General features: G+C 45.9%; 1 protein-coding gene and 1 long non-coding RNA gene across 2 annotated transcripts in view; one reads left to right on the top strand and one right to left on the bottom strand.

The window, feature by feature from the left end:
- The window catches only part of LOC137532162 (uncharacterized), a 243484-nt gene that overhangs the window by 68632 nt on the left and 146983 nt on the right, over positions 1-27869 (bottom strand). The window lies entirely within an intron of this gene.
- Positions 23-27670, top strand: LOC137531539 (uncharacterized). The gene is made up of 5 exons (XM_068251457.1): positions 23-190; positions 22277-22435; positions 23505-23669; positions 26012-26170; positions 27407-27670. The coding sequence occupies exons 1-5, from the start codon at positions 38-40 to the stop codon at positions 27569-27571; spliced, it is 801 nt and encodes a 266-aa protein (XP_068107558.1). The 5' UTR covers positions 23-37; the 3' UTR covers positions 27572-27670.

Here is a 27869-nt window from a genome sequence, read left to right as displayed (position 1 = left end):
TTCACAGCAGACTAGGCTCTGAGCGAAATGGAGAGGAATGCAGAAATTAGGGAGGGTGTTGGCTACAAGCCTATGGGTGCGGCTCTCTACTCTTAAAGTTCTTCCTCTAGTGAAGTCTGTGATCAGCTCTCTCCGCTCACCTAGCCCAGCAGCTGCCCTCTGTGAGTCTGCGGACCCTCCTAGCACCATGGTAAGGCACAGACCCCCAGCCAGCCCCTCAGGGGGAGCTCAGAGACTTTTCTCACGCTGTTGCTGATGTGGCAGAGGAAGTTTTATTCTGTAGAGTCAGGAAGAGGATTGCAGGTCTGCTCTGCTTATAGCTCCAGTCACTATTGTGTAATGTATTCTATCATGTGGCTGCTTGTGCTTATTAAACTAGCTCCTGTTTTATGTTAGTTTGTAACAAAGTACAGCAAATACAATACTTGGATTAATTTCAATGGCGTAGCAATAGGGGGTGCAGCAGAGGTTGTGATTGCACTGGGGCCCTTGGGCCAGAGGGGCCCTCCTGACAACTACAGTATTAGCTCTCTATTGGTCTTGTGCTGGTAATCACTTTTTATAGATGCTTTGAGTAGTAATCATTAACAAGCTGTTCCCTATGCCCTTCTTGTGCCTCTGAAACTGTCCTTGGCAGGTTTTGGGGTGCTGTATTTTATGTATAGAGTGGTAGGGGGGCCCCAATGTAAAACTTGCACTGAGGCCCACAACTCCTTAGCTACGCCACTGATTGATTTTATTCTCTTGTGAATCCCCAAAAACCTACACTATAGTCTCCAAACCTTCTTACCCCCTTCTTACCCCCAACTTCTCATTCTTCTTCTTTACTTGGGGTGAGGGGGGGTATGGTATTTCCCCTCTTTATACTTTCTCAGTTGACTCAGAACTTGAATGCAGACCAAGTGATTGGAGCTCTCTGGCTGCATGCTGGATCCAAGTCAGCTCCTTGTGGGTCTAAAGGCCTGCAGGGATTCTCTGCTATGCTCACAATGAGACCTATTGGGTGATTCGTTTTTGGAATGAGCACAACCCGGCAGAAGCGTTTCTAGGGAAAAAGCACCTATGGCCAAGACTGAAATGTGCCCTGAGGAGGGGGAAGGGCCACCTTTCCCAAAAAAAAATGTAAGGGGTAGGCTCAGTTTAATTGGTTGTGTTCAGTATGGCAATAGGTCAGCCTGTACATATCCCCCAAATAACAGTTGGGCAGCCTCACCTCCCCCCCCCCCCCCCCCCCAATAATGTAACCAGGGAGAAAAAATCCCTCCAAACTAAATGGAGAATGCTATGGAGCAACACCCCTAATATGAGGTGCCCATGGCGCATGCCATTCCTGTACCCCTATAGATACGCCTATGCAACCCAAAAGCCTATTCTGCATAGCTCCCAATTGTCCCTTTTTCAGAGTAATAGTCCCTCTTTGGGCACCAAATCCCTGTGTCCCGCTTTCTTCTCTCTTTCAGCACTGATGTACAGATCTTAATTAACTGACTCAACTTTATTCCATTCAATTGATTTATTTTTGTTTTTTAAATGGGGATGGGGGTGAACTAATGATAGGACTACAGCGCTATGGAATATGTCGGTGCTTTATAAATAATAGGACCTCTGGACCAGTGTGGTTTGAATAATAAAACTACATCTTTTTGATTCTGAATTCTATGATTTGCATGGTGAGGGGTGTGGCAGAAGGCGAAGCTAAAAGAGAAAAGTTTCTCAGCTGAGGCTTCTTCAAGCGCTTAGAAGTCTATCAGGTCCCACGTTGAAGTTCCACCATGGCAGTGCAGTTTGTCATGTCGTTGGCTTGCTTGTGCAGAAAAGTTGCATGTGTGTATGAGCCTTAAAGGACAACTGAAGTGAGAAGAATGTGGAGGCTGCCATAGTTATTTCCTCTTAAACAATACCAGTTGCCTGGCAGCCCTGCTGATCTATTTGGCTGCAATAGTGTCTGAATAACACCAGAAAGGAGCATGCAGTTAATCTTGTCAGATCCAATAATATTGTCAAACACCTGATCTGCTGCATGCTTGTTCAGGGTCTGTGGCTAAAAGTATTAGAGGCAGAGGGATCAGCAGGACAGCCAGGCAACTGGTATTGCTTAAAAGGAAATAAATATGGCAGCCTCCACACCCCTCTCACTTGTGCTTTCAAACTGACAGATTACATTGTGATCCCCTCTGTAGACAGTTCGGGTGAGCTTAAATTCGTTCGCAGGAGTTTTTTCGCACACGATTTTTCAGACACTATGCACATTCATCCATGTTACAACACGTGCAATTTGTCATAGTGGCTAAACGATTGTTAATGAGAACTCACATGGGGCTTGATTCACAAACGCTTGCTAAACCATTGCACGACCGTGCTATGCGTCTAGCATGCAATGTAACACACGAAGGTTTGCGCGTGTAAAGCTTTATGTGTGTGCGGCAAAGTGCACGTGTCAACCTTCGTTAGCACACGCACATAAATCTTTTACGCACGCAAACCTTCATGCTCCTTATATTGCACGCTAAACGCATAGCACGGTCGCGCTATGCTTCAGCAAGCTTTTGTGAATCGAGCCCATGGCGTGGGAAATTATAGCTGTGGGTTACATGTGTTTATTTCACCCCCCCCCCCCCTTTTTTTATGCAAGAAAAAATGTATTGGATGTGAGCAAACCCATTGATTTCTAATGTGAATTTGCTTGTAGGAAAATGTGTGCATAACAGTAAAGTGAGAATCCTGCCTAAGGGCCCATTTACACTTGCAAAACGCCAGCGCTTTTGATAGCTTTTTGCTCTGGCGATATTTGGCGATTAACTCCCCAAAAAATTGCCATTCACACTTACCGATTTTTCTGCGATTAGCGGGTTCTATAGCACTAAACATGATCGCCGGGAAATCGCTTGCTAATTGTGCAGGATACAAATTTGCGTTTAGCGATTTTTGTTAATCACCGTCAATTTACGCAAATCGCCCAAGTGAGAACGGGCTTATAGGGTATTATGGCACTAGTGCTTGAGCGTTTTGCCGAAATCGCCGGCAAAATGCTCATGTGAACAGGGCCTTAGGGACATTTTGACTATGTATGGGAAGTGGTTCAGATGTCGTATAATAATAATAATAATGTAGGACATCAGACTAACTATGGCAGGATTAGACTGTGAGCTCCTGAGGATAGTCAGTGACATGACTATGTACTCTGTAAAGTGCTGCAGAAGATGGCAGTGCTGTATAAATACATAATATTTCACACAATGGGGTAGGCTTGTGATTTTATACAGTAAATCATAATTTTCACTTCACTACAAGACGAAGCATGCAGTCTTGGTCAAGGACTATTTTAGATGATCACCCTGATGCTTTCACCTTTTTGAAAGCAAGTCAGCTGGCAGTTCTGCCATGACAGGTACACTTTCATACAGTATTGCCCATCTGTTGATTTGCAAGAGTATCAGTTTCTGCACTTGGCAGATGAAAAGACCTCCAACAAAAGCAGCAGCACCTGGGAGGGGTGTGGCTTGTGCTGCTCTATTCTGCAGGTTCCTAATGAGATTCCACGAATTACGACAGTAGGCAAGGCTTGGGCTGGGAATACACCATGAGATTTTATTTTATTTTTTTTGTATAGATGGTTTTATAGATCTGATTTTTCGATTGTTTTTCTGATAGAGTTTTCATAGAAGTGAATCGAAATCTATCAGACAGTAAATCTGCTGAAAAACTAATAGTGTAGTGGCTTCCTTCCACCCAATAAACACGTCTCAGTCCCACGCCGTCCTCCCGCGGTCTGCCGTTCAGCCGCAGTGAGCTTTATTACCAGGCTCAGTCAGGGTCTACTGCGCATGCACAGACCTCCTGCACATGTGCAGTAGACCCGGACTGATGTCACTGAGCCCGGTAACGGAGCAGACTGCGGGAGGACGGCGTGTGACTGAGACGTGTTTATGGGGCTGGAGGAAGCCCTGGGTAAGTATCAGAACTGTACTTTATTTTGTCTCTGAGCCTCCTTTTTAAGGGCCCGTTTCCACTAGACGCGTTGCAATGCGTAAACCGGTCCGCAAGGCAACTGCAACCAAATCACGTCAATGGAGTAGTTTCCATTGACGCAAAATGACCTACGCGATCAGGTGTGATGCGCCGCTCGGAAATTATGGATAGCATGCTTCAGGTTTCCGCAGGACGCATCCGATCACCATAGACGCCGACGGGAAGCCACGCGACACTGCATCCGGTTGTATGGAAGGCAACCAGAAGTACGGAGGGAGGCGCGGCGACCGCCTCGCATCCTAATCGCCAGTGGAAACGTGCCCTTAGTTGCACTGCTGTGCTCTTTGTTATATATTTGGGGGGAGGGGGGGAGAAAGGCCCCCTCCTCTCCACACCCCCATCACTATTAGTTTTGGCTTGCATGTACATTCCATGTGACTTAATTAAAAAAAGGAAGAAAAAAAAAAGCACTTCCTTCCACACTGAAAGGTGTACCAGCCCTAAGTCTGTTACACCTTCAGGCCTCTTTTCCAAGGACTGTAGAGCTGTGCGCTCAGTGAGCAGTTGCCAGGCAGCAGTGAGCAGTTGCCAGGCAGCAGTGAGCAGTTGCCAGTATGAGAGGCATTTCAACTGTCCGTGGAAAAGAGGCCTTCATTTCGCTTTGCCAATTACTGACCAATTTTACCACCAGTGTAGATCAGGGACACTGCTAGGATCCTAAGAGATCCGGGGCACTTTTTGGCACTCCAGCCAAAAAAGGGTGTGGCTATGCACCAGGATGTGGGTGTGTTTATTGGCGGAGCCAAATGTACACAAACTTCACAGCATTTTAAGTAGGCGTACCAGCAAAATGTTGGATGAAGCCCTCCTCACCAATGCTGACTGGTCTGGCTTTCTGCTGGGAGGGCTGACCTGCTGCCAGATTGTTCTGCGCAGTGAGACCGTGCGTGCTGCCGGGACCGATTACAGAAGTTCCAGGAGTCGAAGAGGAAGACGAGTCAGTGATAAGCCTGGTGGAAGCCCCAGGTATGCAGGGGCATAACTAGGAGCCACCGGGTCCCCCTGCAGAGATTCCCCCCCCCCCCCCCCCTGGGGTGCGCCCAGGGCCGTTTTGGGGTGCTGGAGGGGTCGCAGCATGAGGAGAAAGCCATGGCCACACTCGGCGGGGAGGGGGGACAGGCCCCCCCTCCCTCACCTCGGGCTCTGCGCTCCCCTCCAGCTTAAATTTGTGTTGGGGCAGCGGGCAGGTACATACCTTCCGTGCGCTCCACCGGGAATGTTCCTCTTTCTAGCGTCTGACGTCACTTCCTGTATAAACAGGAAGTAGCGTCAGACACTAGAGCGAGGAGTATCCGCGGTGGAGCGCATGGAAGGTATGTATCTGCCCGCTGCCCAGACACAAATTTAAGCTGGAGGGGAGCACAGAGCCCGAGGTGAGGGAGGGGGCTGCAGGCCCTATTGTTACGCGTCTGCAGGTATGTATCATTTTTCTCTCCATCCCCGTCTCTTTAAGCCTGGTACACGCCTTCAATTTTGATTAGCCAATCGCTGACCAATTTTACCGCCTCATGTAGAATGTTTACCTACACAATCTAATAGAACTGTAGTCCCAATTTTTTGACCTTCATTCTACATGGAAGGTGGTAAAATTGCCCAATCAAAACTGATTGTGTGTACCAGGCTTAAGTCATGTGATCAAAATGTCACGCTGTAGAATCTCCCTTCACACACAAATAACATTGGAGCACTTTGATTTTTGAAGCACATCCGAAGTGAGAGCTATATGGAGGCTGCCATATGTATTTCCTTTTAAACCATGCACATTTCATGGCAGCACTGCTGATCTTTCATCAGTAATGTCTGAATTATGCATGAAACAAGCATGCTGCTAATCCTAGTCAGACATCTGATCTGCATGCTCGTTCAGAGCCTATGGCTATAGGTCACAGGTGTCAACTCCAGGCCTGGAGGGCCAGATCCAGGCCAGTGTTTAGGAGGATGGACTGATAGAGTGAAATGTTCTACCTGATGGGACCACACCTTTCCTGATTCAGACCCGTCAATTTGAGCTGTCAAAAAAAAGTGTGAGGACCTCAGCCCACGAAGGGCCAGTTTGCCATCCCTGCTATAGGTATTAGAAGCAGACTAGCCAGTCAATCTGCATTGTTTAAAAGGAAATAAATATGGCAGCCTCCATATCGCTCTCACGTCAGGGGTCTTTGAAGTTGTCAATGTGTCCATTAGCCATCGCTGCTTATAAATTCTGCTGACCTTAGTGTGGTCAATATTGTCAAAGCTTAACCACTTTACCCCCAGCGGTACGAATTTCTCCGCCCCTTTTTTCCCTCCTAAAAAACCAGGGACGGAGAAATCCGTACCTTCCGCGCTACCGCCGCTGTCCGCGCTCCCGCCGCTCGTGCACGCCGTCGCCCGCTCGCCCGGAGATCAATGAACGGGAAAATCCATTCCCGTTCGTTGATCTAGCCCCCGCAATGATCTGCTGCTTCTTTCAGAAACAGCGAGATCATTGTGCGTCTCCCAGCCTCCTACTGCTTCCTGTAAGCGTCCTTCCGGACGCTTACAGGTCGCATGTAAACAAACACTCTGTGGCCATCTTGTGGCCAAATGGTAAACGACACCCTAAAAGCATTTTACATATACAAACATTACATTTACACAATAAATTAACTCATTACCTCCCACACTCCCCAATTTTTATTTTTTTTTTTGTAATTAAAAAAAAAAAAAAAAAAAAAATACAATAAAAAAAAATACATAGTTACCTTAGGGACTGAACTTTTTAAATATTTATGTCAAGAGGGTATAACACTGTTACTTTATAAACTGCGGGCTTGTAATTAGGGATGGATGCAAAACTGAAAAAAATGCACCTTATTTCCAAATAAAATATTGTCGCCAAACATTGTGATAGGGACATAATTTAAATGGTTGTATAACCGGGACAAATGGGTTAATACATTTCATGGGTTTTAATTACAGTAGCATGCTTTATTTAAAAACTATAATGGCCGAAAACTGAAAAAAAAAATTTTCCCACATTTTTTCCTATTTCCCCATTAAAACACATTTAGAATAAAATAATTCTTGGCATAATGTCCCACCTAAAGGCCTAATTGGTGGCAAAAAAAACAAGATATAGTTCATTTCATTGGGATAAGTAATAATAAAGTTATAGACGAATGAATGGAAGGAGCGCTGAAAGGTGAAAATTGCTCTGGTGGTCAGGGGGTAAAACCCCTCAGTTGGGAAGTGGTTAAATTGTATCCTTTCATGTGATGGGCAACAAGTGGAGCGAATGACAAATGCAACGTCTGAAGAGTCACACTGTAGGTTTGAGCAGAGGCACCAACGAGCATAAAACAATATTTGCTAATAATTCTAAAAAGACTCCTCAGAGGTGCATTGGCATGTAAATTACCCAATCTAGTTAATCCTTTGTTTGCCTGAGGAAGCAGGCTTGCGCCTACAAAACGAGTTGTAGCGTAGTCGAACAAAGTGTTTGAGTAAGGCCCAGTGCACACCAAAAAGTGCTAGTGTAAAAGCAAACACTTAGCGCTTTTTGAAGTTTGTTTTTTGTTAGGTTTTGTTTTTCTAAGCATGCCTAGCGATTTTTGGTGTAGTGTATTTATATTTTGTTACAGTAAGGCCGGATCCACACTATAAGCGCTCTTCTGAGCGCTTTGTGACTAGCACTTTATTTATTTACTTTTTTAAATTTGTCCCAAATTCACTTTCATTAAAATCACAGTAAAAATTGCTGCAATTTTTCATGTACGTGGTGATTTTTTTTAACACGATTTTAATGAAGTGGATGGGAATCAGAAAAGCACTTATAGTGTGGATCTGGCCTAACTGAACTGCTTCTATAATAAACTATTGGAAACTCTCTGATCTAGCGCTTTTCAGAGCGAAATTATTATTTATTTATTTTTTTATTTATTCTCCCACTTTCCTATACTTAACATTGAGGCTGAATTGCCTCAGAAATCACCATAAATGCTGTAGGACCCGCATTTGGGGGAAAAAGCTAATTGCTCTGGTGTCCTCCATCCCATTGAAATACATTAGCCAAGCGCAAGAGTTTATAAAAACCCTCAGACGGACACGGAACATTTATTTTGCGCTTTTCTCCTGGCGGACTCAAAGCGATAGAGCTGCAGCCACAAGGATGCGCTCTATAGGCAATAGCAGTGTTAGCGAGTCTTGCCCGAGGTCTCCTAATGAACAGGTGCTGGTTTACTGAACAGGCAGAGCGGAGTTTCGAACCCAGGTCTCCTGTGTCAGAGGCAGAGCCCTTAACCATTACACTATCCAGCAACTCAGAACCGCTCTTAGTGTGCACCAGCCATAAAGCTACGTACACACATGCGACAACGATCGTTCGTTTTGAATGACGAACAAACTTTTAGTTGATGAAAGAACGACCTAAGTAAATTAGCTTTTAAAGGTGTGTAACAATCTGATCGTTAGAACAAACGTTACATCACGTAAAGCAACTATTGCGCTTGCGCATAAAAATGAAAAGTTCCATGGAGAAATGGTGAAATGCGCATGTCAGGCCTAGTACGAACCGTTTCCAACGATGCACTACTTTTGCAAACGATCGTCGTTGGAAAAAATCCGCCAAGCTAGATCGTTCGTTTTTAGCGATCTAGCTCGTCCGTTAGACTTAATAGTCGTTGGCTGCCTTTTTTAAACGATTGCCGTTTGAAATAATCGGGGACCGATCGTTTCAAACTACTATAGTTGCATGTGTGTACGCACCTTTAGACTGATGGTGCTGGAGTGTACACTTTTCCAAACTAGACAAAATTGTCAGTCGCTGTAGCGGAGTCATTTACATGGAACGAGTATGCATATCTGACTCTCCTCAATGTCATACTAGTTCAGTTCCAACGCGAAGCGTTGTATGCAATCTGCAGGGACATAAATAAGGCCACAGAAAGCAACCTGTGTGATCGTGGGGGGGGAGGGGTGTGAGCCATTTTTGTTCCAGCTGCCAAGCAAGTAGCATCTCCCTTGGTGCATAGAACTCTCAGTAACGAACATTCCGTTAAGATCTGGCAGGACTATAGATTTCACCACCAGTGATACATTTCACAATGTAAATCGGGGAGAGGAAAGATTTACAATGGGCACACACTGATTAAATAATCCTGTAAGTATTGTAAACAATAAGGAATTGTATTCATGATGTAGGTACCAGAGGTCAGCATCACTTTTTCCCACCGGTCAGGACCATAGTCATGACATCACACTGTGGGAGGGGTTTCGCCACAATATCAGCCATACAGACAGCCCTGATGGTATTGGCTACTGATTGGTATGAAGTTCTTCTAAGTGCTCAGTAATATGTATCGTGCAGCCTCATCCATTGGGATTGCAATGGATCGGTGCTGCAAAGGGAAGCGACATATCGGTCGTGGGCCACGGTGTAGTGTGTGTGGTCCTGCAGTGAGAACGAGCGCTGATGCTCTTCCAGTTGCTGTGAATGTAAAGCCACATCTAAACGCGTAGATGCGGCCGCGATGTCCCTTATCAATCGAGCCGCTGATGCGGCTCGGTTGACAAGATCCGACAGGACGGATCTCCTCACCGCCGATTCCCTGCTCGCTCCCCGTGAGGGGACAATGGCAGGGAGTCGAGCGGAAGATAAGCGGGGAATCGAATCCGGCGCAGGGATGCGGAAGAGGCGATCCGGCGGCTAATCGAGCCGCCGGATTGCCGCCTCATCTACGCGTGTAGATGAGGCTTAATGTAAAGGCTGTAATCTATGCGCTCAGCTGTTAAACAAACCAGTCAATAAAGCTGGGTGCGGTCTGACCTCAGCAGTGGCTTTATGAGGGGGTCAGTCTGGTGATAACCTCAGCTATAGCGGCGCAGGTCTGCAGGATATCCCTGTCCACTCCCAGCTGATCCCAGACTGACGGCTCTCATGTCTTATCACTTACTGCTGAGATAGGTGTGTGTGTGTGTGTGTGTATACACTGTATCATTGTTTTTTATTTAGTTTATCTTGGCTGGATAGGAATATGGAGGCTGCTATATGTATTTCCTTTTAAACAATACCAGTTGCCTGGCATCCTGCTGATGCTCAGCTAAAAGCCAAACAGTATGCCTATACAGTATTCTTTACCAAACTGCACCAAAAAACGCTTACGCATGTTCCTGTCACATTGTAAATTTGGGCTCAGGGAGAAGCCGAGAGACGGCTCTTCCTGCACAGAGTAATCTAGGAGAATATAAAAAATATATTCGCCCTACTAATTACCCAACTTCTCCCGCTCTGCACAGAATTCGTGGTCTGGCCATTGCATATTACATAGATTTAATAATGTCACCTAGGTCCGGTGCAGCGCAGTTGCCCAGCAGGCGCAGGAATGGATTTCCTTTGCCCAAAACGGCCACTAATGATCCTTTAATTTCCGGTGATAAATCTCCAATGTGTGTACATGGCCAGAACGTTACTGAAAGATCAAACTAATGGGAGCCTTTTCCCATTTGTGCCAGGCAAAATTATACTTTTATTCACAGGTGGAAGCATTACAGTATCACAGGGGCGTTTTTTTTTTAAGCAAAGGCATTCCAGGCCATTGCCTGGAGTGCCCTAGGGGTGCCATGTCCCTGATTAAACCATGAGCTAAGTCCCACCCACAACCAAAGCCATGCCCCACAGGTGTTTGTGCCTCCTTGTATTAACCCCCCCTCCCCTTTTGAGCGACTATCTGTCCCTGTCCCCCTCCTGCCCTCCCCCCAACCCAGTGTGTAAAGGCAGAGTATAGCGCAGCAAAAGCTGTGCTCACCTCCCCGCCGGAGTCCAGCGCTGTGCCTGTGCGACCATCCCGACTATTTCCTGCTCCCTTTAGTGCCGGCACCTCACTCTCCTCATCTTGCATGTAATCATGCTACATGTGATAGGAGATGCTGGGCACTAGGGTGAGTGGACAGGCGGAAGCACAGCACTGGACTCCAGCAGAGGGGTAAGAGCACAGCTTCTGCTGCACTATACTCTGCATTTACACAATGAGCTGGGCGATGCAGGAAGGGGGTGCGCAATGAAATGCGACAGGATTGGCAGGTTGTTTGTATTCCAGGAACTCCCTGAATTATGCATCCACCCTATCAGGGGAGTATCTGGGTAATATAGAGCGTATGGCAAACACTGAAATTGCACCCCCACCCTGGTCAGAGCCCCCTTCCCCCTCTAAAAACCGCATCCTTTCTCGTGTACATGTTATGGTAGCCTGTTTTTGGGCTTGAGATGTTGCTGAAGTTACTTTTTTGGAAATGCCGTTTATTTCTTCTCTGTCCTCTTTTCTAACACTAAGCCAAGTGCGCCTTACATACATACATTAACCATGTTCCCCAGATAACAGAATTAATCTACTCTGAGGCATTGGGGCAGGCATGACAGCGCAGCTCAGGGACAGGCATGGTGCTGTGGCCCCCATGGCATGAGCCATGCCTGTACCCCTCTAGATACGCCTCTGCACCCCTATATGGCACAGAGGTGCCTGGCTCTTCTACTGACCACATATGCTATTGCTCCGATGTTATTGCCTGATGTAGCGGGATCAAACCTGCGAAACGCATTGCATATTTGGAGTTCATAAATACAATATATTGACTGTCTTTACTACAGTCGTTGTGTGTCTACTTGGAGTAGGTAAGTCCACCACTACCTCCTCTATTTACCAAGAATTTGGTTTTTAAGCTCATTTAGCTTCCTTTTATCCTCTTGGCGCCTCTGTTCTCCTGCATAATATTGAGTCCACCCTGGGTGGAGGGTTGAACCCCCTTTTTCTCATCTACAGAGAGTGACTTCTTATTCCTGAGTGGGGTCAGGAAAATCTCCCCACCTGCCTTTACAGTGGTTGCCTAATGGTAACCCTGGTTTGTGAGTATTAATATTTACTCTATCTAGTAACCATTTACCAGTACATATTACACTATTGTGGCTCTTGGTGTTCCTTGTTTCTATATGGCATAGTTTACATTCTCTAGTGTGTGGTGTTTGGGAAGGGTGGGATGGGACGGCAAGAAATCGGCCTGAGTATCAATCTGGATTTTTCTCTCAACTCTGCCTGAACTGGAGAGGTTAAACATTGATGGGCATTCTCTTGCATATTTAATCGGCAGCAGTCATGAACTTCCTGTGAGTCAGTCAGCGGAGGAGGAGGAGGGGAGAGCGTTTGTTGCCGCGTTGCTATGTAAATGTCTCCTGACTGATTTCTCATCCATTTACCATTCCTGTGACCGCAGGGCGTGGCCGTGTTTAAAGATTGCGCCAAAAGCTGTGACAAGTTCAAGATCAACAACGAAGCACACAAACGCTGTAAAAGTCGGTTTGCTTCAATCATGTCCCTTTTTGAACTGTTGCTTTTGGGGTTGTGTTGTCATAGTAGTGAACAATAGACATGCCCAACAGTCACTGATGACTCACAGCCTGTTAACCAGCACAAAATCCTATCCATTGCTAAATATGTGCTGTAGACGTGTTACATGCTTCCATAGTCTTGATATCTGGAGATCTCATCAATGCCTTGTTTAATGGACATCCATCTGAAGATATATCCCAGTGGATCTAATCTGCAGATGACTGTCCGTAAAACATGGTGTGTATGAGATCTGCTGATATCCGACTATGAATGCATTTTGCAGGTACTGATCTTTTGCATTATAAACCTCACTGGTTTGCTTTAAGCATAGCTCCCAACTGTCCCTTTTTCGGAGGGACAGTCCCTCTTTGGGAGGCCTGTCCCTCTGTCCCTCTTTCCTCCTCATTTGTCCCTCTTTCAGGACTTTGTGGCTCTTTCTATGTAAATATATATATTTCTATACTAAAAAATGTTTGACTCTAAACTTTATTCCCAACCTTTAAATTGGTATATTACTAATTTTAAAATGTTACTATGAAGAAAAATGAACCAGGATAGAAAGGACCAGTGTGGTTTGAATTATAAAACAACATATGTTTCTTATGAAATCTTAATGGTATGCGTGACTAGAGGTGTGGTGAGGGCGTGACCAGGGGTGTGGCAGGGGCGTGGCTTAAGTGTCCCTTTTTTCTCATCTCAAAAAGTTGGGAGGTATGCTTTAAGGCTGCTTTCACAGTGAGACATGACAGGCGCACATTAGTGCAGCCTGTAACGCAGCCCACCGCACAGTAATAAAAAATCAATGGGCTGCTCACAGTGCACACGTTGCAGTACATTGTAGTGCTTCAGGTTATTTGCGCGTTCTACGTGGCTAGGCCGTGTTAGACTGTTTGCACATCAGAGGCGTAGCTAGGCTTTTCAGCACCCGGGGACAAAGACTATTAATGCGCCCCCTAAGGTGAAGGTTGTGCCGTGCCAAAAACGGGGCGTGGCCACATAATAAATGTGGGCATGGTTATAGGTGGAGCCAAATGTACATGGAGGTTAGCAGGCTCACGCTCACCCACCCTCCCTCAGTATGTACCTTCCAGCATGTTCCAAGACAAATTCAGCAATCATGAGCAAACATGAGGCCCCCAACATGACCAACTCAGCAATCATGAGGCCCCCAACAAGACAAATTTAGCAATCATGAGGCCACAACAAGACAAATTCAGCGATCTTGAGGCCCCCAACAAGACAAATTCAGCAATCATGAGGCCCCCAACAAGACAAATTCAGCAATCATGAGGCCCCAACAAGACAAATTCAGCGATCTTGAGGCCCCCAACAAATCATGAGGCCCCCAACAAGACAAATTCAGTAACCATGAGGCCCCCAACAAGACAAATTCAGCAGTCATGAGGAACATAAATAGACAGCATTTCACATAAATAGGCAGAATGCCCCCTTAATATGGTAGATACCTCTCACCTGGCAGCAGTTCCCCAAAATACACTCAATCTGACAGCATTAATGTCCGGGTGTCTGGCGCAGCAGGCGGAACTCACCTCCATCTCGTCGCAGCGCCAGATGGATTTGCCGCTACTCTGGTCTGGTCCACACCAGAGCAGCGGCTGCGGCACCCGAACTTCCGGCACTGGAGCGAGATGGAGGTGAGTTCCGCACGCTGCGCCAGACACCCGGACATTAATGGAGGGGACAGCGAGGGAGGGAGAGCACCCTAAGGTGAGGGAAGGAGGGGGAGATGGCCCCCCTTCCCTACCGCTGCTCACAGCTCTCCCTCTTCTCTGCACTGCTCCCCTCCCCCCAAAAAAACAACAAAAAAGCACTGCAGCTCAGCTGGGCGCCCTTGGGGACCCGGCGCCCGGGAGCACTTGTCCTACCCCGACCCCCCCCCCCCCCCCCCTAGCTACGCCCCTGTTGCACATGCTCAGTAGTATTGGAGGAGGAGGACACTCGTACATCAAAAAAAAGGCATCGGGGAAAAAAGGGTGCGTGGTGTAAACGATAAGCAGTATTATCGTTTATAGAAATATTGTGTAGAATTTCGTTTACAAATAGTGTTTTAAGAATTTATAAATCATTAAATGTGTATGAGATCGGCAATCCTTAAAACGTTAATCTTCCGTTTCTAAACTGAAACTTATATTTACGTTTGTTAAAAACCCTCCTGTACCTATCCCTAACCCCTAGACCCCCTGTTGGTGCCTAAACCTAAGACCCCCTATGGATAATGTTTTACAAACATTAATAAATAAAAAATGTGAATAAAAAAATGTAGTAGTTGTGTGTTTTTTTTTTTTTTTTTTTTTTTTTTGGGGGGGGGGTGGATAGTGTTTTTTAGAAATAGTGATTTGGTATCTTTATAAACGTTATTCGTCACGGGCTCATTTTGTAAAGTTGAATCATCGCAAGCACAGTTATAAAACCTTAAATCTCCAGGCGCCGTTTGTAAAACGTTAATAATCTCCGACGCCTTTTTTTCCCTGTTCGGCGCCCAGTAAACGATATTTATAATGGGAGTGAATGGGGTGCCCTTTTTGTCCACTTGTCTCATGCGCCCAAATCTCCTGCTTCTGGAGGACGCCCCCCTCCTCGGCCAGGCACATGGCTAATTAATATTCACTGCACGGTGTGACGTGCAGGGTTTACTTCCTGGAGCGCCACTCTGTGCGGCGATTGGCCGGTGGGACCACGTGATGCCGCATGCGTCCAAGAGTACGCATCACAGGACGTGTGAAGAGCCGCTCAACGCGGCTCAATGTAACGTCTAGCTACAACCACACTATGCATTGCGTTAGGTGCACGTTAGGCGACCTTAACGTAGCATCTAGCGCAATGTTTTAGTGTGTAAATAGCCTAAGGGTAGGAACACATAGGGCAGTGATGCCTAACCTTGGCACTCCAGCTGTGACAAAATTACAAATCACATCATGCCTCTGCCTCCCCGAGTTATGCTTAGGCCTCGTTCACACTTGCGGTTCGAGTCCGGGCCCGGGGGCTGCAAAGAGACCGTACGGGTCTCTGCAGTGGCCACAAGGCGGCACAAGTTGCGGATCCCGAATGTATCAGTTCCGGCTACAATAAAGTAGCCGGAACTAGATAAATTGCAGTACCAGAAAGGCACCGCAAGCATGGGGGATACCGGCGTGTAGTCCGGGCCCCCCAAGTGGCATAGGACCGGTGCTGGAAGCTTCCGGTCCTATTGCCAGTGTGATCAGAAACATCCGTTTCTCATTGCACAGCATGGGCCGCATGTTCGGGTCAGGATCCGGCCCGGGTCCGCAGCCGCACTGGGACGGACTGAAAAATGGAGCATTGTTGGAAAAAAGCCGGATCGTCCCGGAGCTGTGTTTCCGGATCCGGACGGTCGCACGAGTGTGAATGGATACATTAATAATGTATCAATTCACCATCCGCTGTGTACGGAGCGTTCAGGGTCCGGGGAAGCCGGACCTGGAACGCTAATGTAACTGCTGTCCAGAGTATTGCAATGCCTCATGGGACTTGTAGTTCCACCACAGCTGGAGTGCCAAGGTTAGCCATCACTGCACTAGGCAGAAATGCCAGCGTAGCGGAACATGCACATAATGCAAGTAATTGGGCCGCATGAAAAACACGCACTTGATTTTGTTCTGCAATGTGCTGCTGGTCTTGCTGCATATTTTTCCAAAAATCATCTAAAAAGCACGAGGTTTGTGTTTTTTTTTTTTTTTTTTTTTTACCTTCTTCTCCCGAGCAGCACTTCCTGCATGGGGGGGGGGGGGTAACTTACCCAAGTTGCCACCCATGCGCTCCAAGTCACTCCCATGCTTCCTCCTTCAACCCGGAAGAAGGAAGCATGGAAGTGACTTGGAGCACATCGGCTATAGGCGGCAACTTGGGTAAGTTAACCCCCCTCCTCCTCCTGCTCCCATGCAGGAAGTGCTGTTCAGAATTTCGATTACAAGCAACTCTAGTGCGGGGTGGCCCGATGGTGAATGAGGTGTAACTAATCCTGGCTTGTTTGCAGATTGAAACTGAACCACTCAAATTAACTTCCTGTTCATTTTGATTGGCCCATTTCCAAGCTGCAAACTGTGCTGATTGCCCATCTGTATTCCTCAAGGTGCCTGCACAGCTAGCTATTTTGTGACCTGATCAACCAACTCCATTTTATCTGATGAAAATCAGTGCTGCAACAAGCATGCCCAATCAATGATTCCACAGATTTCAGGCTGAAATCGGCTGAATGTATCAATCAAGCAAGGTGGAGAACTTCAGGCTTACGTGGGCAATCAGGTGGGCAGTGGTAACCGTGTATGATGGCAGGACAAAAGCAACAGAACCACCTGCCGCAGTGCCACCCCTGAACGTTAATATGCCCCCCCTTCCCGGGTGCCAGTGCATTAATATCTTGTCTGGCTGCTGCAAGTATCCAGCTGCTCCTGCTGCCTCCATCCACGTCCCATGTGGCTGCCATGTATAACTGTGACTTCACACACGCACCACATGCTATGCGTGGCAGCCACGTGGAACAAGAATGCCAAAGGTCACAGCGGCCAGACAGGTGAGCTTTTTAATGGATGGGAACATAAGCATTTGGGGGGACAGTGGCGAATGTGGCATCCCACGGCTGATTCCTGAGAGCTTTCATGCTGGGATCGGCCTGTGGTGTACGGGCAGCCAACAGATCTATCTCATTCGAGAGAGATCTGTCTTTTGGTCGATCTGCCCATACATCTGTTTCAGGGCCGTTTCTTGGGCAGGGCAACTGCCCCGGGTGCAGACTGGCAAGTAGAAGGGGGTGTAGACAGGACACAACTGCTAGGGAGCTGGTGACGTGCGGTGCAGCCAAATGAAGGAGAGATTACCAGCGCGATCACCTTCCCTGACTCCTCCTGGTCTGACGTCACGTAATCACTGCGTGTTGACACCTGATGTCATGTAGCGGTACTGCACAGGGCGCAATTTTTACACCCGGAGTGCAATTTAGCCTAGAAACTGGCCTGGTCTGTATGGGCACCTTCACTGTAAGTGTGCAGACACTGCCCTGGTGACACAAATACTACATTGGTACACTCTTCTTCTCAGGTCTCGCTGTGATTTAAGATGACCAGCAGAGGGTTGTTTAAAAATACTAAAATGAATAAATCAGGCCAAGTTTGCACATTGTCATGTTCCCCCACCCTTGAAAAACTCAGTGGTCAGGTCTGTCTTCTGTGAGAAAGAGATGTGGAATGAGATGATTCAGGCTGGAATTTCATGTATTGTGTGGCTGTTTTTACAAGGAAATGGTCATTGTCCCCCTTCCCCCTCCCCATTACCGAGTTTCTCAGCAGCCAGGCGTGTACTCACACGTACGTGTAACCTGACATTCCATACATTATACACTTCACTGGACTGGGTGCACCACAGATCTCAAACGCCATACATAAAAAACTGCTGATCACTGACCGTTACATTCGGTTAACCGTACCCCAACTTTCCACAAATGGCAGAACGATTTTCGATCAGTTTTCATTTTAAAAATTGCGCTCCTGCTGCCTTGTGGCAAAATTGCTGTGATTGCGAAATTATTAATTTTTTTTTTTTTTTTTTTTTTAATCATGATTGTGGCAATTTTTAACGCAAGTCAATGGGAGAATGTTTTAAAAACAGATCGAAAAGCGATCTGCAGTCTCTGCACTAAAAACCACCGACTTCCGAAAAAGATCAGTGAAGTAACAGGAAGAGAACTCTTCACAGGCACATCGCTGATGGAAGATAGTTGGGACTGAGTGGAAAAAAACTGTCCAGTGAGGGAGGGATCACACTTGTGTCTGTGCAGGCATTTGGTGTGTAGTTATTTTTGTTTGTTTGTTTGTTTGTTTTTTTCCTTACGCAGTTTTGTCCATAAGACACCCTTGTAACATAGGAGCATCAGGTTTAATGTGTGGGTTTTTTTGTTTTTTGTTTTATTTTGATTTTTGGTATATCGCTGAATAAATTCTTATCAGCGCCACGGGATATGTTGGCGCTTTACAAATCAATTACATACTCTTGTTGCCCACATGTCTGGCACCATCCACAGGTCACACTGCTGTCTGCTTGCACCACTCTCCTAACTTTTTCAGCTAAAAAGATTTTAGAGTACCCAGCAGGCTCGTGGTGAACCAGAACTCCTAGGAGTGTGTAAGGGGCTACAAAGGACCGAAAAGTCCTCTTACAAAAATGCTATGCAAAACAAAAAGTTTGACTGCTTAAAGAGGAACTCCAGTGAAAATAAGTGCTTAATTTTTTATTATGTATAAATGATTTAGTCAGTGTATGCCCATTGTAAAATCTTTCTTCTCCCTGATTTACATTCTGACATTTATCACATGGTGACATATTTACTGCTGGCAGGTGATGTAGCTGCTGCTTGCTTTTCTGGCAGTTGGAAACAGCTGTTAACAGCCATTTCCCACAATGCAACAGCGTTCAGACAGGAAACTGCCAGCACCATGGTCCTCAGTTTCTTGTGGGAGGGGTTTCAACACAATACCAGCCATACAGCGCCCACTGATGGCCTGTTTGTGAAAAGGAATGATTTCTCATGTAAAAGGGGTATCAGCTACTGATTGGGATAAAGTTCCATTTTTGGTCAGTTTCTCTTTAAATCAGAAGGTATTTGAGATTATTCAGATCGGAGTGAGCGAATGTCTCCCATGATGCATTGCCGCTGAATATGCAAATCATCCTTTGTTTCCCCTGTAAGCTGAACACACCTCTAGAATCGCTGGAATGCAGTGATGACTGTTTAATTGTACAGGGACAACAAAGGATGATTTGCATATTCAGCAGTGATTCATTGTGGAAGACATCATTTGCTCACTCCAACCTGAATAATCGCAAATACTCTGTTTTTAAGAAGTCAAACTTTTTTTTTTTTTTTTTTTTTTTTTTTCCAAAGAGACTTTAATGTCGCCCTTTAGCCTTGTTTGATGGTGTCGTCTGGAGACCTTTGTTCTGCAGCTCAAATCTAATTTCCTTGGGTACAAAGAATCTGCGGCCAAGTTTTTCATTCTAGAAATTCTTAAGTTAATTGTGCTCATAGGAACTGTTCACATGGGTCTTTTTAAAAGGAGGGGGGGAGAACAAAATCAGAAACTGTTACTCTGGCCCCACCCTCATTTCTAACTGGTTAGTATCGTTGCTATTGCACTTTTGTTTTTTATGCCTCTGTTTGAGGCTCCCTATCATACTATGTCCATTGCGTTGTGGCACAATGGTAATTAAAATCGCATCGAAACACAAATCGATTATATTTCAGTGCCACACTTGCCGGTTTGCGGTGTGATGTATTCCCTGCGGATAACGCACTGCATCATCACCGGGCGACTCACTGAGTGCGGTGCATTCATGAATCCATGGAATGTATGCTGCACCGTATTTCAATCTGATGCAACGAATGGTGCTCATACGTGGTCCTTTTTTTTTTTTTTTTTTTTTTTTTTTTTTTCCACCATTAAAGGAAAAATCAGCGTTGCTCACCTGGGGCTCTCTCCAGCTCCTTGCAGCCGACTGTCCCACGCTGACCTCTCCGCCACCATCCCGGGCTCCCTGCACGCTGTTCAGGCCAACCTCGAGGTTGTCCTTACTGGGCCTGCGTAAAGCGCCGCCGTCAATCAAGGCTACGTTGTCCGTGGTGCACTGCGCAGGATTAAACTTCATCCCAACCAGTAGCTGATAACTAGAGATGTAGCGAACTGTTCGCCGGCGATCGGTTCCAGGCGAACTTTGGGGGTTCGCGTTCACCTGCAACAGGCAAACTTTTGCGGAAGTTCGATTCGCCCCATAATGCTCTATTGAGCAAAACTTTGACCCTCTACATCAGTCAGCAGTCACATTATTGCCAAACACACTACTGCTCTCACTGCTGGAGGCCCCCCCCCCCCCCCCCCCACCGGAGGGAGGAGGGTCTCATCTGCCAGGGAATTATACTATTTCAAAAACCAGTTTACATACCATAGCTGGGAATTGAAGCCAGGTCTAACTGTGGTGGGCAAGCACCCTAACCACTGTACCACAACAGTACTAACTGAAGCTGGCCTAGCATTTACTATTTATGCTCAATGCAATAGAAACATTAGGTTGCTTAAAGGGAACCTTAACTGAGTGATATGGATGTTTCCTGTAAACAATACCAGTTGCCTGGCAGTCCAGCTGATCTGTGACTGCAATAGTGGCTGAATCACACCCTGAAACAAGAACAAGCATGCAGCTAATCCAGTCAGACTTCAGTCAGAGCACCTGATCTGCATGCTTGTTCAGGGGCTGTGGCTAAACGTATTTGAGACACAGGATAAGCAGGTGATTCAGGCAACTGGTATTATTTTAAAAGGAAAAATCCATATCCTTCTCCGTTTAGGTTCCCTTTAAGGATTTGTAGCATAAAAGCCAACTCGCATTGGCTTCTCGCCCCCCCCCCCCCCCCCCTTTTCCCATGAGAAATCTTTATTTATTTATTTTTTTCTCCAATAGATCGGGGTGGTCTGTGTGGCTGACATTGTGGCGAAACACCTCCCACAATGTGTTGTCTGACAGGTTGCTGTCTGTGTACCACGTTGCATTGTGGGAAATAACTGCTTCCCCCCCCCCCCCCCCCCCCCAACTGCCAAGCAAGCAATATCTCCCTCTGTGCACAGAACTCTCAGCAACGAATATTCCATACAGATCACCTGGCGGAACTTAGAGGAACTCCAGTGAAAATGTAATAGTGCTTTATTTTTACAATTATGTATAAATGATTGTCAGTGTTGGCCCATTGTAAAATCTTTTAAATTCCTGATTTACATTCTGGCATTTATCACATGGTGACGTTTTTACAGCTGGTAGGTGATGTAGCTGCTGCTTGCTGTTTTAGCAGTTGGAAACAGCTGTAAACCGCTATTTCTCACAATGCAACAAGGTTCACAGACAGGAAACTGCCAGGAGTACCACAGTCCGCAGTTTCTTGTGGGAGGGGTTTCACCACAATGGCTTCTATTCATAAAGCATTCCCGCATGCGGTAATGCTCAAAACAGCTGACTTTACCGAGCACTTACCAAAGTGTCCATTCATAAAAGCTGTTTCCGCATGGAAAGCGGACATTCCTGAGCAGTGCGGGGAAATTACTGCCTTATGCGGTGATTATCACAACACATGTCACTGAAGGTTTAATTCATAAAGATTAGAGCAAGCGGAATGGGAACGGAGAATACCGACTGTTTAGAAAAGGGGATAAGTCAGCAATAACAGGCAAGCTAATGGGGACAGACCTCCCAGGCAGCAGCAGTGAGAGCAGAACAAAAAGGCATCCCAGAATACCCAGGCTTTTTTTTTATTTATTTATTTATTTTTATTAGCACAGTCTAAAATACTGATGCAGTGTTTTCCCTCCAATATTTTTTCCCGCAAATGTTTTATGAATAGAGGCCAATATCAGCCACGCAGCGCCCCCTGATGGTCTGTTTGTGAAAAGGAAAATATTTCTCATGTAAAAGGGTATCAGCTACTGATTAGGATGAAGTTCAATTCTTGGTTGGAGTTTCTCTTTTTAAGATGTCTCCACCAGTGATAAACTTCAGAATGTACATCAGGGAGAGGATAGATTTTACAATGGGCAAACCGTGCCTAAATCTATAAATATTGTAAACCATAAGCTATTGTTTTCACTGCAGTTCCTCTTTATGGTGCATACGCACATCAAATGTTTGGCCAATCACTGACCTATTTTACCAACTCCATGTAGTGGAGGGACCAACAGACTTTGAATACTATGAACAGCTTGTGTAGGTAAGCCCTCATACTACACGGAACTGGTAAAAATGGCCGAAATTGCATGTGTGTACCAGGCTGTACACAAGATGGGAATGAGGTTAAGCGTACGTGTTGGTAAATTTACTCTTGTGTTGATTTGCAGGCCCAGATGAGAAAAAGCAACCCCACAGAGACGGAGCGATCCATGGAGAAGATTATAGTTATTTTCCAGAGATATGCGGACAAAGAGGGCAGCGCAGCTTCCTTGAACTTCAAAGAATTTGAGACCTTCATGAATACAGAACTCCCCTCCTTCACCAAAGTGAGTGCTGTACAAATTCATGTGGTCTTTGAAGCTAATCATTTGTCCTAAACACCTGTGTTCAGGTTCTTCCCCTTACGGACCAGAGAAATGTTTACCTTTTTAGCGCTCCTCCCTTTCAATCACCAATAACTTTATCTCTTTTTTCTGCCACTAGTTAGGCTTTCTTTGGGTTGTACTTCTTGCGAAGAATTATTTTATTCCAAATGCATTTTGATGGGAATATTTGGAAAAAAAAATCATTTTGGCCATTATAGTTTTAAAATAAAATGTTCTACTGTGGATAAAACCCACACATTTTATTTGCCTATTTGTCCTGGTTATTACAATGTTTAAAATGTCCCTATCACAATGTATGGCGTCAAAATTTTATTTGGAAATAAAGTTGTATTCCATCTTGCATCTGTCACTAATTACAAACCCTTAATTGCATCAAGCACAGTAGTATACCCTCATGACATGGATATTAAAAAAAAGTCCCTATGGTTTTTTTTTTCTATACTCCTCCCCCCAACCCGCCCCCCCCTCCCCCCCCCGCCCCTTGTGGTTTTATTTTTTTTATTTTGGTGACTATGGGAGGGGAGAAAAGGGGTTCGTTAATGGGATATTTTTAAAACCTGGGATGTATGTAGGTGTAATTTTACTATGTTGCCTCTAGGTGCCCCCCTTTCATTCCTAGTGTACGATTTACTGCATACATGCCTTACAGGAAGTAACGCGTGTATGCTTTACTTTCACTTTTATCAATGACCACTGCATCTCATTGATGACATTGATCACAGGCACTTAGATTGGTGAAATGGAACTGTGGTCATCTCTAGCCTGTGGGAGTAAGGCCTCCTTTCCACGAACTGTTGAGCTGTGTGCTCAGCAAGCAGTTACCAGGCAGAAGTAAGCAGTTGAGAGTTTGAGAAGCATTTCACTGCCTATCAGCGGTCCATGGAAAGGAGGCCTAAAGAGGACGACACAGGCTAATGGCTTACAATGCAGATCAGCACTCTGCTGAGAACCAGAAATGTAACTCTCTCGCTGGCTATTCTAACCCTCTGTTTTCTCCCAACTTCTCCAGAACCAAAAAGACCCAAACATTCTGAAGAAAATGATGGAAGCTGTGGACGGTGGCGTTGATGGCAAGAAAGACAAAGAAATGGACTTCCAAGAGTTCCTCAACCTCATAGGGGGAATGATGGTAGCCTGCAATGATGCACTAAGCAAGGCTCCTCCCACCAAAAAGGTATTTCCCGCTTCTTCTCTACAGTCCTCTCCTTCCTGCCTTTACAATGTGGTCAGGCAAGTTGCTCAGCAGTATCTGTGTTGATAGATGAGCGAGTCAGACTGGTTTGCAGATTTGGCTGATAGTTCAGGCATTAGAGGATAGCTAAGAGGTGTGTTTTTTTTTTTTTTTTTTTTTTTCTTAAAGGGAGAGTAGTGTAACAAATGACTTTATACAGCTGAAGACTAGTAATGTGAGGTCTGTCCACAGCCATGTCCAGTTACAGGAGTTGTTAGGGTTGGTGTCACCCCTTTCTTACCCCATGAACTTCCAACCTCACCAGGCTAAACAGGTTTGTGTGTTTTTACCTCGAGAGGGAGAAAAATAGTCATTTTTAGTAATGAAAACAAAATTAAAAACGTCACAACAGCGACCAGAGCCCACCAACAGAAATCTCTGTTGGTGGGCAGTAAAGGAGGGAGGATTCATTTTCACCTGCTGATTTGTATGGTCCTGCAGCAAGCTGTTAAAGCTGCAGTGGCCTGAATTTAAAAAAAAAAAACAAAAAAAAAAAAAAACTGGGGTCCTTAACCCACTTGGCGTTTTTTTTTTTTTTCTTTCTGGATTTTAGGGTCTAAAAGCGGTGCAATTTTTTTTTTTTTTTTGCACCCTTTCAGACCCTAAAACCTGGAAAAAATCATGCTGGCGGCCAACGCCTGGATCCCCCGGGAGGTATATAGACACCCGCTGCGCGCATTGTTCTAAACACTGCCTCCGGCGGTTACTTCGGGCAGAGGTTGGGATTACAGATTTGAGCTGTGGGTTTCTGCCCTGGCCCTACTCGGGATTACCGCCAAGGAGGTTAAGTGGTTAAGTCCTGGTTCAGAGTGGTCATTGTGTTGCCTCTGACAACAGCAATGTAACGCGATTGTGGCGCCGGGCATTGCATACGGACTTTGACAAGTATGCTTCACTGTATTGTTTACGCGGGCATTAAGCAGTCAATGTGCGTTGGGGCTCTGCTCCGAATGCTGCTGCTATGTGAATTTTGCCAAGAAAAAAAGGGGGGGGGGGGGGAGGAAAGGAATTACCCATGAGATGGGGGGGGGGGGGGGGAGAGGAGGGGGAAGTCCCAAACTAGTTCATTTGTCAGAATGCTACCTATTGTAAGGGTTGGGATCCACTAGAATGCACCAATTGCTGAGTTTTTGGTATTTTGGGGCTTGCACCCCCCCCCCCCCCCCCTCCTCCTGGTGTTCTTGAAGTGACTTTGAACTTAATGCATGCGATTTGCACAGCCATTGCGGTTTCCATTGCTATTTGGGGTTTACATAGGGCTGTTATAAAGTGGTTATGTTGCACCTTTTTTTTCTAGAGATTGGGGCAGAGGGACACACCAGAGCACTGTAAAAAATGGTACAGGAGATTTGGCAGCAGCTGGCGCCACCATAGGCCATAATAGGAATTACGGCAATAGCGGCGCTCAGTGAGTGATTTGGGCGCCATCAGATGACTAGGCACAAATCACTGCAAAAACACTAATTCAACGTCCAGCAATAGCTGGAAGCGGAATTAGATCATACCCCACTATCCATGGTGGCCTGGAAGGGGAATAGTAATTAACGCCACCGGGGCTTGTGCAGGAGCAGGGTAAGCCATTTATTGGCTTTATCCTGCGCCCAAATCTCCCGGCGACTGTTATAGGTACGCCACACCACTATCTGCAGTGCAAAGGAGGGATAGCTGCAGTCTAACTCTACAGAACTATACGGTACAACCACCATAGCCTTTTATTATGCACAATAAGGGAAAGGGGCACCCTGGTTTGAATAAAAGCTTTTAAAACCAGTTTAAAAACTTAAGTTTAATGAGATATGTTACTTCAATGACAATCTCTAAACTTACAAAAGATTTTTATTTGAGCACAGGCAACGCGTTTTGCGGTCTGAACCCGCTTCCTCAGGTCAATACAGTGCCAAATGACAGAAATCATGTAACATAGGGAGTCTTTTTTTTTTTTTTTTTTTTATGCAAATGGCAGAGTGGACAGAGTTCAGGCCTATGAGGTCTCAAATCTCACTCCTGCTGCACGCAATTATAGAGCGATCCCTCGAGTGTCGCACTGTGATTTCTGTTAAACTGTCGCAAATGCATGAAAGATGCAGCAGGACTGACCTTTGCAATGGGATACAATCGTGTTGCAATCACATCGCACTAATGACATTGTTCCTGTGTGATTTTTCCACCGGTGGGGGGGGGGGGGGGCTCTAGCGTGTTGTGATTGGAACATAAAGCGATGATGGTGGAAAACAGCCCTACAGTTTTAAATAGATGTGTCGCTCACAGGTTGTTTCTCCCCACAGAATCCGGTTCCCGCCACCAAACCGACAGAAATGGAAACCGCCATGGAGAGCATCATCCTTATCTTCCAGAACTACGCCGGCAAGAAGGGTGACAAGAACCAGATGAACTACTCAGAATTCGAGGGCTTCATGAAAACAGAACTCAAATCCTTCACAGATGTAAGTTCTCCCATCCCCTTCCTCATATTAACTACTTTCAGACTGCGCTGATTGAAATCTACACCGTTTTGATCCCCTTACCGCTGCCAGGGCGTAGATTTAAATCATCCTGCCGCGCATTCTCGCAGCTACCGCCGATCTCTCCGTTCTCTCCCTCCCGCAGATCACTCGCCCTGCCATCTATATGACTATTATTATTATTCTTATTATTATTATTATTATTATTATTTATTGGCTCCTGACCCTGTCATCACTATAAACCAATCCCATTAGCTTTCATTGATGGACAGGGTCCGGAGCCAATCAAAGTGGCTCCTGTCCTGCTCACACAGCTCTGCCATCATAGAGACGGCAGAGGACTGCGGGGATGGAGGCGCGGTGGGTATGCACTGCAATACTTCAGGAGGCGCTGTCTTTGGTACCAGCAGTCTCTGGTCCTTAAGGGGCTAGAGACTGCTTTTTATTACGTAATCTGTTAAAGTGGCATCGAGATACCCAATTAAATGTATCCGTGTGCCTAGGCATTCTGAGTCTTATGCTGCAAGTGCTCATAGGAGCTCAGCCTGGGGAGGAGGAGGCTTTTGCTGAAGCATGCATGATATTTTAGAGGCAAGGGGGGGGAGAGAGGAGTGGATTTTTCACAGGCTGAGGGGTGGAGATGCAGAGCAGAGATGCAAGCAGAATATGGCTGCTCTCGTGTCACAGGAAGAAATAATAATCTACTGTTGAAGCTGTTTGCAGCTAGGTTTGCTGTGTAAACTATCTAAATTTTAGATAAGAGATGTAGACTTGTTACTTGTTAGTTAGAGTTAATTTTTTCATCTCAGTCAGATCTGCTTTAAAGTGAACTTGAGGTGAAAATAAACAAATTATATTTATCCTCCTAATCCTAAATGTGTTTTTTTTTTTTTTTTTTTGTATCCCAGGTCTTCTTTTATATTTAAAGGGTACTTAAAATCTTTTCATCCTGAGATCTCATTACTCACCAGGGGATTCCTCCAGCTAGTATGAGCTCTAATCAGATCCTGTCTTGGCTACTGCAACTATAGCTTCCCTTCTTTTGGAGGGACAGTCCCTCTTTTGGGAGGCCCCCCCCCCCCCCTTTGACATGCATCCAGTCCCTGATTGTAAGTACGAGTCATCTGCAGCTTGGGGACTCCCTGAAGACACACTGCCCCCCACAGGAATGTTGCTAGATTACATTTTTGACTCATTTTGCCTGTCTTGTTTCTTTAGGGCCAGAAGGACCCAAACATTGTGCGCAAGCTGCTGGAGTCGGTGGACGGATCTGTGGATGGGAACGCGGATCGGGAGCTGAATTTCCAGGAGTTCATGAACCTCCTTGGTGGAATGATGGTGGCCTGTCACCAAGCCCTCCTGTCTCACCTGAAGAAGAAGTAGCGCTGTGATGTGAGCTCCGTGCCTCCTGTCTGTTCTCCACGCCGCTGATGTGAATGTTTCTATTGCTGCATTTCTTGTAATAAAATCTCCAAACACCAACTCCTCTGATTGATCTGGTGGTGGGAGGAGCTATGAGTCTGTGGAAGCACAGGGGATGGAGCCTCGAGAGTGATGGATGGATGGGGGGGGGGGGGGATTGGTGAGATGCAAATTTTTCTGGCTTGCATGCATTTTAATGCAAATTGTATGCAGCTCGGAATTGGGCCGATCAAACTTGACAGAACTCAATTTGCTGGTT

This window comes from Hyperolius riggenbachi, chromosome 9, assembly GCF_040937935.1.
Source record: "Hyperolius riggenbachi isolate aHypRig1 chromosome 9, aHypRig1.pri, whole genome shotgun sequence".
In the NCBI taxonomy this organism is placed as follows: Eukaryota; Metazoa; Chordata; class Amphibia; order Anura; family Hyperoliidae; genus Hyperolius; species Hyperolius riggenbachi.
The sequence above is the reverse complement of the archived record's forward strand: the minus strand, read 5'-3'. Positions and strand labels throughout refer to the sequence as shown.